Source organism: Lichenostomus cassidix, chromosome 2, assembly GCF_008360975.1.
Source record: "Lichenostomus cassidix isolate B80296 chromosome 2, HeHo_3.0, whole genome shotgun sequence".
NCBI classification, from domain to species: Eukaryota; Metazoa; Chordata; class Aves; order Passeriformes; family Meliphagidae; genus Lichenostomus; species Lichenostomus cassidix.
In genome coordinates this window covers 85,371,565-85,385,018 of record NC_139482.1, presented here as the reverse complement: position 1 = coordinate 85,385,018, position 13,454 = coordinate 85,371,565, and the positions used below count along the sequence as shown (strand labels likewise).

The window sequence follows — 13,454 nt, the reverse complement described above, 5'->3', positions numbered from 1 at the left end:
AAAGAGACTTGCAGAGTTTGCATCAAAGGAAACACAAAACACATCTGCTTTGCTCTAGTGAAGGCAGATGTTGGTGAGTGACAGAAGGCATAAGGCAGGTGAAAAGCCATGGGATCTGCACTCCAGGGTGTCTGTTTTCACTAGTAACTCCAGCATAAACACTGTGCATGGGCTTTGGCCTGATCACTTGGCAAGTGGCTGATTTCATTCTCCCAAGACCACTTCTGCAATCCCCCTACAGGCATGGAAGGCACGGCTCTTATCTGAGGACTGTGGGCTTGGCACAGCATATGCAACAAAAACACAGTACATGTTATTTATGTTGGGATCTTATGAAGTTAATCATCAGGTCTGTACCAGGTAATTGTTCTCACAATGGAAAATCTGGAAACTTTCATCTACTGCACCTGCTGTGCTTGACAGGGGACACTGAAGCCAGGCCAGTCCTGCCTGTTCTGACAGCATCTAACATGAATGGCCAGGGTACAGATCACTTTTGCTATGATACAGTGACAGTGAAAGAAGGTCCTTAGAAAAGTCATGGGAATATCACCCAGTTGTCATAAAGTGATTATTGTCTTAAAAGACCAATGACCTAAAAACACATTATGGTCTTGAGATGGCTCTTCCTCACTTTTTAAAGCAGTATTTTAGTATATTCATTAGATTTACTAGTAACTTGTGTCTTAGCTTTAAATTTTAAGAATCAGACTTGAGGAAATTATCACTTAATTTTGAAATTTCAGGCAGCCATTGGCAAGATTTGCAGACTGGAAGATAATAATAACAACAGTACAGTATTTTCTTTGGAATTCATGCATTAAACAGTTTCCTTTCTTCCTTCTGTGCTGTACAGCGTCTGCATGAATGTGGTTTATTTAAAAAAAAATCCAATCTCATTTGCTGAGTTGCAAAGCCAAATAATTTAACCTAAATCAAATGGCTGTCTGGAACAAAGAATGTATTTTTTTGCTTCCAATTTATTAGGATCAAGTTGCCAAATGCCAAATACATATATATCTGAGAAATAAGTGGAAAGTTTTGCACAAGAATATTGATAGGTGATTTGCTGATATCTATATATACACAGAGGGGCAGGTATTCATAAAATTATATATATATATATATATATATATATATATACACACATATATATCATTTTTGCTTCAAAGTAATTATTTGCTGTTAAAACATGAGCAAAACTTACAAGAAATCCTAGGCAGCATTCAAAAAATGTCAATTTACTGCATAGCAACAGATATTTCTAATAAGGTAGCATTATGAAGATAGAGAAGAAAACCTAACAAACCAAGCAACATCCTCAGCTAAGCATTGTAGTGTTTCATCACCCCCTTAACTAAGAAGTTAAACCAAACCATGCTTAGGAGCTATTCTTTCCACTAAAGCTTTTAAGGTTTGTGAGCATTACGTAAAGGGAGTGAGCACAGACAGTTTGTAGTGCACTGAACCCATGTAAGTAAATATATTTCCATGAGCACTGTCACCCCCCAGCCCCTTCCCCAAAGCTTTTAAATGCTTGGGGGGTGGCTTTAACAGGTGATCAAGGAATGTGAGTGAAAAGGTGGATGCTGCTGCACACTGTGCTGGTGAGTTCATGCCAGAGCCTGAAGAAAAGGTGGAGGGACAATGCTGAATCCTGGTACCTGGCTTTGACCTGCCTATTGGCCTCTTCCTCCCCCTCATCCTCAGTATTGGGCTCTGTGACTGGCTGTTCTTCTTCCTCCTCTTCATACTCGTCCTCTCTGAGGTGAGACCAAGGAAAGAGGCATGCAGTGGGATGGAAAGAAAGAAGGTGGAAGAGAAAACAACATGAGTCCCCAGAAAAAGAAATGCAATGAAGTTAGAAATGGAAGGAAAACACTGATGAAGACGCAGTTATGGCCCTCCTATGTTAGACAAAAAGCCATCTAAACCTTCCTGATAAGTATATGTTTGCACAAGGGTAGCTACCAATGTAGAACTGCTATCCTCTCCGCTATTTACATTTTTACTATTAATTTTTGAGATTCAAAGCTGCCATCGCTTTTTCTCGAGCTTGGCTTTCCATTTGCGGCTGCTCTACCTGCACAGGCATTAATGGAAAACATTCATGACAATACCAATGTTCAACTCATTAGTCATTAAGTTGTGTCTTTTTGGCTTTAAGGACAGTACATGCTGTGCTGGCATGGGACAGCTGGCACTGGACATCACGCTTTCTAAATTAACCCAAATAAAACATTCCTTCTAAGTAACCAATAGCTCAACTGGAAAACAGAACAGGGTGAACCATTGAGTTAGAAATAACAGAGAGACCAAATCAGTTCAGGACTATTTGCAAATAGCAATATTTAAGTTATCAGATGCCAGTACATGAATTATTTCAGTAGAGTCATTAGTATGGTCAAAGCAGACTTCAGTTCAGCAGTAATTCTGGCACAAGAGAAATGTAAGTCATGCATAAAGCCTCCATAACCTACAAACCACATAAGTAAAATAGGAAAACTATATTAAACATAATTAAAAAGGGTATATTGTCTGCCTCCTCTCCCTTCTAACTATGCTTTTCATCTCCCCAAACCAGCAGACTCATGGAAGATGCATTTGCAGGTGATACAGTTCTCCACTTGATTTAATGATGCATAAACCATTAGGTTATGCTCCATGTAAAAAGGAATACATGCAATTAGTAATGAAGTTTGTAAGACTCATATTCCTTGCATTTTCCTGAAAGCTTGTTTTCTTTCCTCTAATTCTGAGGAGATGCTCTGTGGATTTTTTCCATTTAGAATTAGTTTCCATGTTAAAAGAGTAATGAATATTTATAGTGTGAGATCATGAACTCATTGAATGCAATGCAAAGGGTCAATCCAAAATTTGTTGCATTTATATGGAGTCAGTTACAGAATAACCACTGAAATGGCAGCACCTAGAACTTTTCCAATACTCTGGCAAACATTTACAAAGTAAACTTCCAAGCATTCCTAAGGTGGTTTAGTGACATAACCATCTCAGTTGTCATCTCTTCATCTCCCTGTCATCTCCACAAACATATACGTCCCTTACAGAGACACCTCTCAACTTTCACACATTGATTCATTCACTGGAAAAAAGAAAAGAAAGACTTGATGAGGGAAGAATCATATAATTCCTTCTCCTTACTAGCTCAAGCTTTGCGATTTCCTGTGAAAAGGAAATAGCAGGTATGCAAAAAAGAAGGGAAACTTCCATACCTGCTAGTGCTACAGCAATCACGTTTGGGAAATAACTGATGAAGGTCTGTGGGATCATGGTTCTCTGATTAGAGCACAATGCATCCTATAATGCTGGCAGCACAGCTATTGCTTATATGAACAAGACTGTCCCCATTATTGCTGTGTTTAAAGTTCCCACCAGGATTCCATATAGGTGATGTCAAAATTTCTCCTCTCCTCAATGGTCTGAAAATGCCCCAAATCGTAAGTGAAATACTCATCTGATATGGTGGATCTCATAAATTTGAAAGAGTTTTTGAGAATTTATTCTTCCATATGAGGGCATGGCTGAAAGAACAGGAGTTTATACTGTATGGAGAAAGAAGATGAAAAAAAATTCAGAGATTCCAGAGAGATCATTCTTCTCTCAGGCCAATGACTCCTTCCTTGAGTTCTAGGTCCAAAACTTAGAAGAAGCTTTGATTGGAAAGCTCTTTTCATTTGCTAATATTAAGTGTAGAAGGGCAGCAACTACATGGCAATTGGTTGGAAAAGCCAGATGAAAGATCTGGCTCTGTGTGACTTGGTAGCAGAGATGATTGGTGTGCACAGAGGCAGACAGGCTCTCCAATTTGGGGGAGCAAGTTTGGTCAAGGGGAACTTGCACTAAGAGAATGTGTGTGCATGGGAGAGATGCTCAACACTCTGAATGTCCTCTTTCAGCAACTAAACTCACAGTTTTGGAGTCCTTGAGTATCCTCAGAAGAGGGAACAGATACAGGTCAGAGGAGAAGGGTAAGCTGACAGGCAGGAATGATGTGTGCTTTTCTTTTAACCAAAGCAATAGTGGCAGTCATTTCAGTCTTGTTAGAGGACAGATATTCTGTCCATCAAAACAGGTAGTACCTGCTAACTACATCTTTCCTAGAAGGTGGAAAAGGAAAATTTCCATGTGAATATCTATTAAAACAGGAAAACACTAGAGTCAGATGCTCAAACACAACAGCAGAGAGATTTGTGAATTCATTGGAACTGTTCAGGGTTATGTGTTCATTTTTGTGTGGAGTGGAGAAGAGATGATGTGGAAAAGCTCATTGTCCCTCCCATGTACAGATGCAAATTTGGCGTCAATGCAATAGTAGAATTCAATTAAGAAAAAGGATTTATAGGGAGGTTTCCAATTAAATGAGGTTGCAGAAGACAGCACGTTTTTCAGTAGTGCAGAGGAATCTCTCCCATTTAAAAAACGGCAAATATTTATCCAGTGGCAGGAAGGAAAGCCTTCAGCTAAAGCTGAAGGATCAGATATATTCAGCTAACCTTGACTATTTCTGGGTTACTTCAGTTCCATGATAAAAGTACCAGATTAGAAATATTTAGACAAAAGCTTTATAGCACTGAAAACAAATTTCAAAATGATCACTGTATTTATTTTCATCTTCAAAATGGATTACTGCTACAGGCTAACACCCCCACTAAATAAATAAGCAAAACCCCAAATGCCCACAAATCTTTATCAAGTATATCTTCGGCCATGGCAACTAACAAATATCTTCTAGGGCACAGGTTTTGCTCAGTTGTTTCAACTAACATTTGACATGAAAGTATTTGTAGCCCCTTACAATAATGTGCATGCTTAAAAAGACTGTGAAAGTGCAGCTTATGAAGAGAGAACCATTAGAGCAATAAAAAAAAAATCTAGACAAATGGGTCAGAAATGAACTAAAGGATTAACTTTTCTCTTTTTTACTATGAATAAGTTTTTAAAAAAGGAATAAAAAGAGTGCCAGTTAGACTTGTCCGGCTGATATGAAATAGTCATTCAAAGCTACAAAGAAAAAAGCACTCATAAACATAGGTGATGAAAGGAAATGATAATAAAGGGACTCATCCACAAGTTTAGCTGAAGGCAGGGGCAGAGTCCTTGAGATACCAGGCATTGTACCGTACACACACCTAACCTAGTCCAAGTTGGATGATTTTAAAACTAAGACACCACACTGAAGACAACAACTCTTATCCACGAGAACTCAAAGCAGCAAGACTTGCTCTCTGTCCCACTGGATACTACAGCTCAGCAATGTGTACGAGGCTGAGTGTAGTTTGTCTTCTCCAGGCTCTCCCTGACCTCTTGGTCTGCAGAGTTTTGATTAAGGCAGCTTGAAAGAACTTCAGATTTCTTTGTTTTAGCTTGTAGCCCAGAAACACAAGTTTCTCACTACCCACCTCCAAAAAAATCCCAAAGGTAGAGCTAAAAGAAAAATCAAAGGCTGTGCTGAAGGAACAAAAAAGCCCCCAACAAACAAACAACCCCAACCAAACCAAACAAAACACCACACCAACAAAATAAGCATGAGCACAGAAACACATTCTGCTTTGCTTGGTATCAAAGAAAATTTTGAATATATAAAGGTAAGTTTTGCTTCAAATCATTTTAATTCAGAATGAATGTAACCAGTAATGAACCAGAATATAGAACAATAGAAAAAATAATGATCTTGCCATAATTAGGCTACCAAGGTTTTGGTCTGCCCTTACAATGCTCACAAAAGTTAATTCATGAGATCTATTAGGACCCTTCCAACCCAAAGCATTCTATGATTCTATGACCAGGACTACAAGTCACATTCAGTGAAATAAGACCACCATTAGCCATTTCATAATATTATTTTAAATTGAATACTACAGTCAATCTCACAAATTTTCCTTTCAAGGTTGTTTTCCTCCTGCAAACCTCTGACCTGTTTTACCTCTTACACAGCTGCATCCCTGAACCCCAGGTGAACAAAGAGAAAATGAAAAATATTCCATCAAGGAAAGATATTTACAAGTCACAGTGGATGTAATTTTATTTTCTCTTGCTGTTGCTTGCTATTTTCCTCAATTTATGGGTTAAATTCCACTTTCATAGCTTAGATGGCACAATTCATAGACAAATTTCTAGCTCCTAGTTCTTTAGCTTTAGGTTCCTGCTACTTTGTTATCCCTAAAATATGATCAGCAACAACTTTCACAGCGAAATAATACCTAGGCAATGCCTCCACACTTGCTTAATTGCTGCAGTTGGTTTATCTGGGACACATCAAAGCATAGCAAGACAGCAGAGCATTGCTTAAGATACTGGCAAGGCTTTGCAAAGACTTCAAGAGTCACAACTCTCTGATCATTGAACAGCACTGCCGTTTTACATTTCTAAGAGCAGAGAGGTAAAGAAACAGAATAAGGATACAGATAGACTTTTGGAGCAATATATACTGAAATATATACAGAAAGAGAGAAGAAATGCTATTTTCAGAGCTTGGAAATGCATATTGGTTAACACTTGAAGGTGACTGTTTTTGACCCTTACTACAGAGGGAAATGTCATCCTGCCAAACTGCTGTCTTTTTTCCCTTCCCACATCACATCCTATATGTAAAAAACCTTTCCTGTCCTCAGAGGATCATGTTTACAAACACTGGGAACACACTGGAGAGGTGAACTCTCTAAGGTATGTGCATAAGACACTACCATACGGATCCAGAGAAATGCATTCACACCCTGGTTTGGGATTGCATTTCCTCAGGTAGTCCACCAAAGCCAAACACACAGTGGAAAAAAACAAACTAAAATAATTAACCTAGTCATGCTGTGATTTCATTTGCCAAGCAGCTATAATCTATTTAAACCTCTGTGCTTTCTTCACTCCTCCTGAAGTTCAAATAGGAAAAGTCTACCACTGCCTTTACAGCAAAGTGCAGTGCTGTCAGCTGGACTCTGCATGTATACCAAACATAGAACATTTCCTTTAAGTGAGACCTGCAGTCAGCAAAGACTATACCTGCTAGAAAACATGACATACCTACAGAGATATTTCAATTCAGATAAAAAGGGCTGGAATCAAATGGAAACAACAGAAGGACCTGGACCTGAGATACTCATCAAACTATAACTTTTAAATTTTTTGTGTTATTATTACTTTTGCATTAGTGGGTCAATCTGTATCTATACATGATGTATAGATATCCTTTCTTATAGTATGGATTCAAAAGAAGATTTTTTTTAAGCTATCTCATTTCTCTTCCTCTTCTGCATTCCTTACTGGAGCATTCAAGATATTGTTACAAAGAGTAAGATTACCAATTTTCCACTTCTAGGGCTCTCCTTGACTTTATGCTTTAAATCCTACCTGCACAGGAGAAATAAACACGTTCTCCTGCTCCAAACCTACAATAGCAGATCAGATTTTGTATGTTATTGTTGTCAAAGACTAATAAATATCTGATGCTGTGAACAGACACTAGCTTGGCTACCTTATCAAGCCATTTAATTTCATAGAAAAATCCTTCCAAAACCTCTTCTTTTTTTATATCCCATTTCCATTTTCACCCATACCAACCAAATTGTGAAAAAAGTTATTATCTCTCTCATAACCAATCATATACCATTCTATGTCAAAGCACACCCAAATGCTATAAGGCAGCTCAGCTCATATGTATATGTGTTTGTCTATATGTATGTACATGTTTTAAAGAGATTCATATCCAAAGATATGTGACTGCATGTTTATCCAGGAGATGTTTTCTTTGTCTAATTTCATGCCTCGTTTGTTTTAAATATCCAAAACCAACATGTGTTTCTTTCTATTACAGCAATGAAAGGGAAATTAACTTCTCCTCTCATCTGGGCCTTTAGTAACCCATACCACAACCTGGGTTTTACATCAAATGATGATGTTGAGTCTTCCCACTTTGCTGTTTCATATCTCTCATACCACTCATCATATTTGACACAGACAGTGACTGTAAGAGATGTGGAATGAACCATCCTAAATAAAATATAATAAACCCCACCTACCACTGTATCTTTGATCTACAGCCATTAAGTATTTATATAATCCAAACTTTTCTTATAGTGTTGTGGAAAGTCACCAGAACTTGAAACATAATAAAAAAAGCTAAAATTTTTCCATAGCAAATGCTAGGGAAAAAGAAAAGATTAGTTATGGTTTGAGATGTCTGAAAACATGGCAAATCATGATAATAAAAAACGAAGTCTCAGCTGTATTTTGGACAAACCCACCCCGCAGTCCTGGCTCTACATGAAGCAATTTGAACAATCAGTGAATGGGGCCTAATAAGCAAACTAAGGTCTGTGCTGTTGGTTAGAAACTCGACAGGAATCCAAAGCTGAGCAGAGAAAATGCTTAGCATCAGCGGCTCAGCTGTATCCATTGTTTTCTGGTAAAACCAAAATAGCGTCACGATCTCTGCCTGCCTCTTGGCAATCCTCAAACATCAGAAACATGCATTTTCTAACAAACAGATCCTTATGACTTCTCTGCGTAGCTTTCCTTTATTTAGATAACTATTTCCCAGTTTTCTTCTAGGACCATAAAGGGTGTGAAAGACCTTTAGCCCAGGATGCACTGTGCATTGGAGCTGTGTCCAGCTAGCCTAGAAATCTGTGGGAAACTTTGAAATTCCCTGTGCTACTCTTTGGGCAAAGAGTCCTAACAGGCTTCCAGTTGTCAGGACCCTGAAAGCAAAGTTCATACATACATAATTCCTTCCCTGTTCATTTCTCTATTGTTTTCACCTTATCAATATAGCTCTCCTGAAAGCAAGATTTCTTCAAATTGAAAAATCTGGAAGCCTCAGGTGAACCTGAACAGTTGGTCTTCCTCATATCTTTTTAGGCTCATGGTCTAAAAAAAAGATAGCTTGCTAAAGCCAGCTTTGGTCAGTTATTCAGAATGCAGGTGCCACTCTGGTAAGTTCTTAACATGGCAGTCAGTTCTTTCACTTGTTAAGTGTCTAACATAGGAATACTGACAAGAAAGTCCTAACCACAGCCTGGTTATCTTTAGATGAACATATTTAGTGTTTTAAGATAGATCCTAGCAATTCTTTGGTGATTTTTGATGATGTAAAACAAATCAAAGCTATGGAAATAAAAAGCAGTAAAGAGATGTAAATACCTAATCCTAGCTATTCACAACTTCATAAACCTCAGACTTTGTAAGTAATTCCATAGTGATGGAGCTGTTCACTCAAACACTGGGAAGAGGTTTCAGTGTCAATCTCCCAGAAGCTCTCGAGTATGTTTGCTAAGTACTGGCTGACACAGCTCTGATGGGACACCCAGGAAGAGAGATGAGTATGGTCTCTGTGCAGTACTGACAAAAGGGAAATGCACAGCAAAGTGTGAAACATTAATTTGAAAAACTGGTAGAAGCACTTGTTTCTGATTTGTATGTATAGAACTCAGAGAAGCTGTGCAGTGCCCAAGACAGCACTGAGAACTTCTGAATGACCTGCCTTTTACTCTCTCAAAGCCAGTCAGGATGAGACTGAAACACAGTCAGAAATTTGCCTTTTAATGCTTATTTAGCTGGAAATCACCGCATACAATAACAGCATAAATATAGTGCAAATTCCATGCCGCTCCTTACATTTTTGCCTAACTCTATCCATTGTGTGGCTGGAAAAAGCTAGCTTTACTTTAAAAATAAATTTAAAAAAACCAAAACAAACCAAGCAAACAACACAACCCATGGAGAAATGTGTTTAAAAGTCTACTGCATAAGAAATAGCATGCTAGACCACAGACTGAGAGCACTGAATTTGGACCAGGGCAGAAAACCTTAGGAGATACCTCCAGCACAGCATTTAAAACATCATGTTAACAGGACTGAAGTTCCTGCCAGGCTTATTGGTGCTTTATGCCATCATGGTAACAGAAAGAAGTTTTAGCAAAGCAGACCTGCTAGTGGGCAGGACAGGGATCTTAAAGTATTCTGCAGTAGGTAGAGACCTTTAAATCAACTTTCAGCCTTTCTTAGTAGCTGTTATCAACTTCTTTACATATGTATTTAGTGACAGGCACATCAGGCTGGGCTTCAATCTCCATGAAAACTATTTTAACACAAAGCAGATTTGGATCCTTATTTGTTTTGAACCACAGGCAAAAAAGCAATACATTTAATTTGGAAAAAGGCTGCCAAGTGGATGAAAAAGGCCTGCAAGTTTTCCTTTTGGTCGCCCTTAGCATTTACGGTCAACTTTTCCCAGCTCAAAACCCAAAGTCTGCTCTCAATTAGGCTGGCGTAGATCAGAGCAGCTCCACTGACTTCAGACAGCTTTTCTGGACATAGAGCATTGTGAGACAGAACAGAATGTGGCCAATATTGTCTTTTTTTTTCTGTTTTACCGGCACCATGGATTATTCTCTTTTTGGAAGACTTATCGCTTGACACAGAGCAGATGACTGTGGACAACCTGTTTGATGTGGTAAACAAAAGCAAAGCAATTGCCAAAACAGCTGATGAGCTAGAAAGAAAAGAAACATGAACATTGTGGGAAGGAGAATGATGAGAAAGAACTTGAGCCTTCTACTGATTTTGGTACAGAAGTCCAAAAATAACCTAGAATATTGCCCAAAATAAAATTTAGTACAGTGTAAGAGCGTGACTTCAATCTAACCGTGTCCATCAGAAGCAATTCTGCTGGGTCTAATCCACTGTAAAACCACACATAAGACATCTGCAGCCACACACAAAGTTTAGAATTTTCAGCAGGAACAATACAATAAGACTATCATTAGTATTGTTACAATTCCTATTGGGAAATAAAATGTAGTGAAGAAAGAAAGACTAAAAATCCATTTTGTAGATTATTTTTTTGAAAATACAGCACTGAGAAAACTTACTGCCTTTTTTTTTCCTTTCTCAAGAGGGATGAGAGTTATGAATCAAAAGGTCATTAGAAGGAGACAGTTCTTTCATGGGTGAACAGAAGTCACTTTCAGTTTACAGAGGTAACAAGTAATTTTTATCCATTTGTGTAGATTCCACTCTAGATTAACAATGGAAGCAGCAGGGTCATAATGAACATTTCTTTTGACAAAATCAGGTGATGGCTGGACCATATTTTAACACAGGATTTTTAAATTTCAATACAAATTGTAGCACAATCTAAATTTAAGATGCTCTAATCAAGTCCTTTAAAACCAATAAATATCTTGCATTGGAGACCATGTGTTCAAATTTGAAAATCTGATTCCAAAAAACCTCTTTCCACTTGAGTTTAATTCAAATTTTATAAATGTGTAAAAACCTTATAGGACTCATTCAACTTCACTATTTTTCTGCCTAAACATTAATGAAGAGAAGCCATAAGCCTTTTTTTTTCTTTTCTTTTTTGTCTCTGTTTAGCTATCAGGTGTAGAGATACTGTTGCACACATCTGGACTATTTCACTGCAAGTTGAGACTTGCTGGAATATGATAAAGCAGGAAGGCTGTTTTTCCTCTTCCTACCACAACTACAGATTTGGGCAGATAATGAATCTAAAAATGCAAAGGACAGAATCTGCTTATCTGAAATGCTTGTTTACCAGAAACACTTTACCAGAAAATGGGAATTATAGAAGATCCAACAGCTGACTAACTTCTTTTTACGGTAACTTAAAAAAATTCACTCAGCATAGAACTTGCATCTTCAAATCCTGAACATACTTTGTAGTCTGTAATATCCAATGGGAAAAAATCCAATTTGCCAGCTACAAGTAATACTCCCTATCTTTATCTGCTAAGAGGACTGGAGAATGGGGGTGGGGGCTGAGGCAGGATTTTTATTTAACTAATATGCAAAGTAAAGATCAGAATTACACACCTTCATAACTGAATCCCTGTTTCTTTACAAAGCCAAGTGAGCAAGTTGGACATTTCAAATGGAATTGAAGAGAATTTAATTATTTTCCTACAGAAGATAACTACAATATGAAATTAAATTTGACTGCTTAGATAAAGACTTCTTTCTTGTATTTAAACTTAAATTATGCTTTAAAATATGTCAAAGTGTTTGGAGCAGAACTGCATAATTTTTTTTTCAAAAAAGTAGCATGATTATTGAAATTATGTTGTTGGTGAAAAAATATTTGAAAGAGCTTCTGAAACTAATCTGTTTTTATTCCCTCTATGCTATTCCTACTAAAAATCAGCTCAAACACAAATTTGTTAGGAGTTACTGAAGACTGAAAAATAAAGCTAGCAAGCACACACATTAAGAGTGAGAAAACGTATTGGTAGAAAATGCTGTCGTAGATGGCTTCTATTTGTTTAATTAATTAACAGTAAGAAAATGAACTGCTTCTGTAGAGTTGAAGCATCTTCTCATTTCCAATCCAAATTCATCAGTCTAACAAAAAACCCCATATATATTATCTAAATCATAAATATCTGCTTCACATCCATGGATACAGATTCCCAGTCACATTGTTAAGTCGTGAAGCAGGGCCCAAGGTCATGCACAAGGCATCTCATGCAGAGCAGCTGAAGGCCCCAGCTGTACTCACACTGAAGATGCTTTAAATTCATCCTCAAATGCACTGTCATCCTTGTTATCAGCTTGTAAGACCATGGGGCTCTCAGGTATCAGGCCACTAAAGAACAGGCCACAGAAGGTGATGGAAAACAAGCACAAATGTGTTGTTGAGTATAAAAAGAAAAAAAAAAAGAAGAAAAGAAAGTTCTATTATGTGGTATACAACGTGCAACTACTGTTTCAGTTATCTGGAGTCTTATATTTTCATATTGCCAGTATCCATTAAACTTTAGTCAACCCAGCTCTCTTTGAAAGAAGGACTGCTTTAAATGTAACACAGGCTCTAAGTTTATATCCCGTGCTAAGCAACAGAAACCTGCAATGAACTTCCCAAATGTTATAATTAATACAAGATATGCTCTTGTACAGACCACGCTTCAGTTTTTCAAATTGCATCTTCAGCAACGAGATGACAGTGCCCAGTTTTTGCTGTCTGTAGCTCATGTATCTCCACCTGAGCTAGTCAGCCAGATTCCCCTTAGAGCCAACAAACAGCCAGACTCAGAGCATTATTCATCTTAGTCGAAATTTTGGGCATGTAGAACACATTAGATAACTGAAGGGCCACCAGTGCTTGCTGCACTCTACTGACATCAAAGAGACGAGAGTGATCTCTTTGATGAAATTAATTCCAGTCCTCTTGTGCAGCAGTCAGACATACTGAGGTTCTGCAGCTCCTTTTTTTCCTAAGCACACATAGCCCAAGCCAACCATCACAAGACTGGCAAAGACACCATCTTCAGCTGACTCCACTGTAGCAGATTGCTGTTCAGCTACCCATTAATGCCTCTCTTTTGCTAATTATAAAACATTAGCTATATTCACTACTCCAGTGTAGCCTCAAAGGCAAATATTTATGCTAGAATGAAAAGGAGGGAAAAAAAAAGAATTAACTG

General features: G+C 37.9%; 1 protein-coding gene across 12 annotated transcripts in view; it reads right to left on the bottom strand.

The window, feature by feature from the left end:
* FHOD3 (formin homology 2 domain containing 3) overlaps positions 1-13,454 on the bottom strand; it is a 374,055-nt gene that overhangs the window by 95,700 nt on the left and 264,901 nt on the right. For 7 of the 12 annotated variants that reach the window (XM_085052233.1, XM_085052234.1, XM_085052240.1 and 4 more), the window contains exons 11-12: positions 12,530-12,616; positions 1,665-1,763 (exon numbers count right to left, since the gene is read on the bottom strand). The exons of 4 other annotated variants lie outside the window; for them this stretch is intronic. In XM_085052233.1, coding sequence (XP_084908359.1) covers positions 1,665-1,763; positions 12,530-12,616 — 186 coding nt within the window. The remainder of the gene's footprint in view (positions 1-1,664; positions 1,764-12,529; positions 12,617-13,454) is intronic. One more of the 12 variants, XM_085052236.1, reaches the window with a different exon arrangement.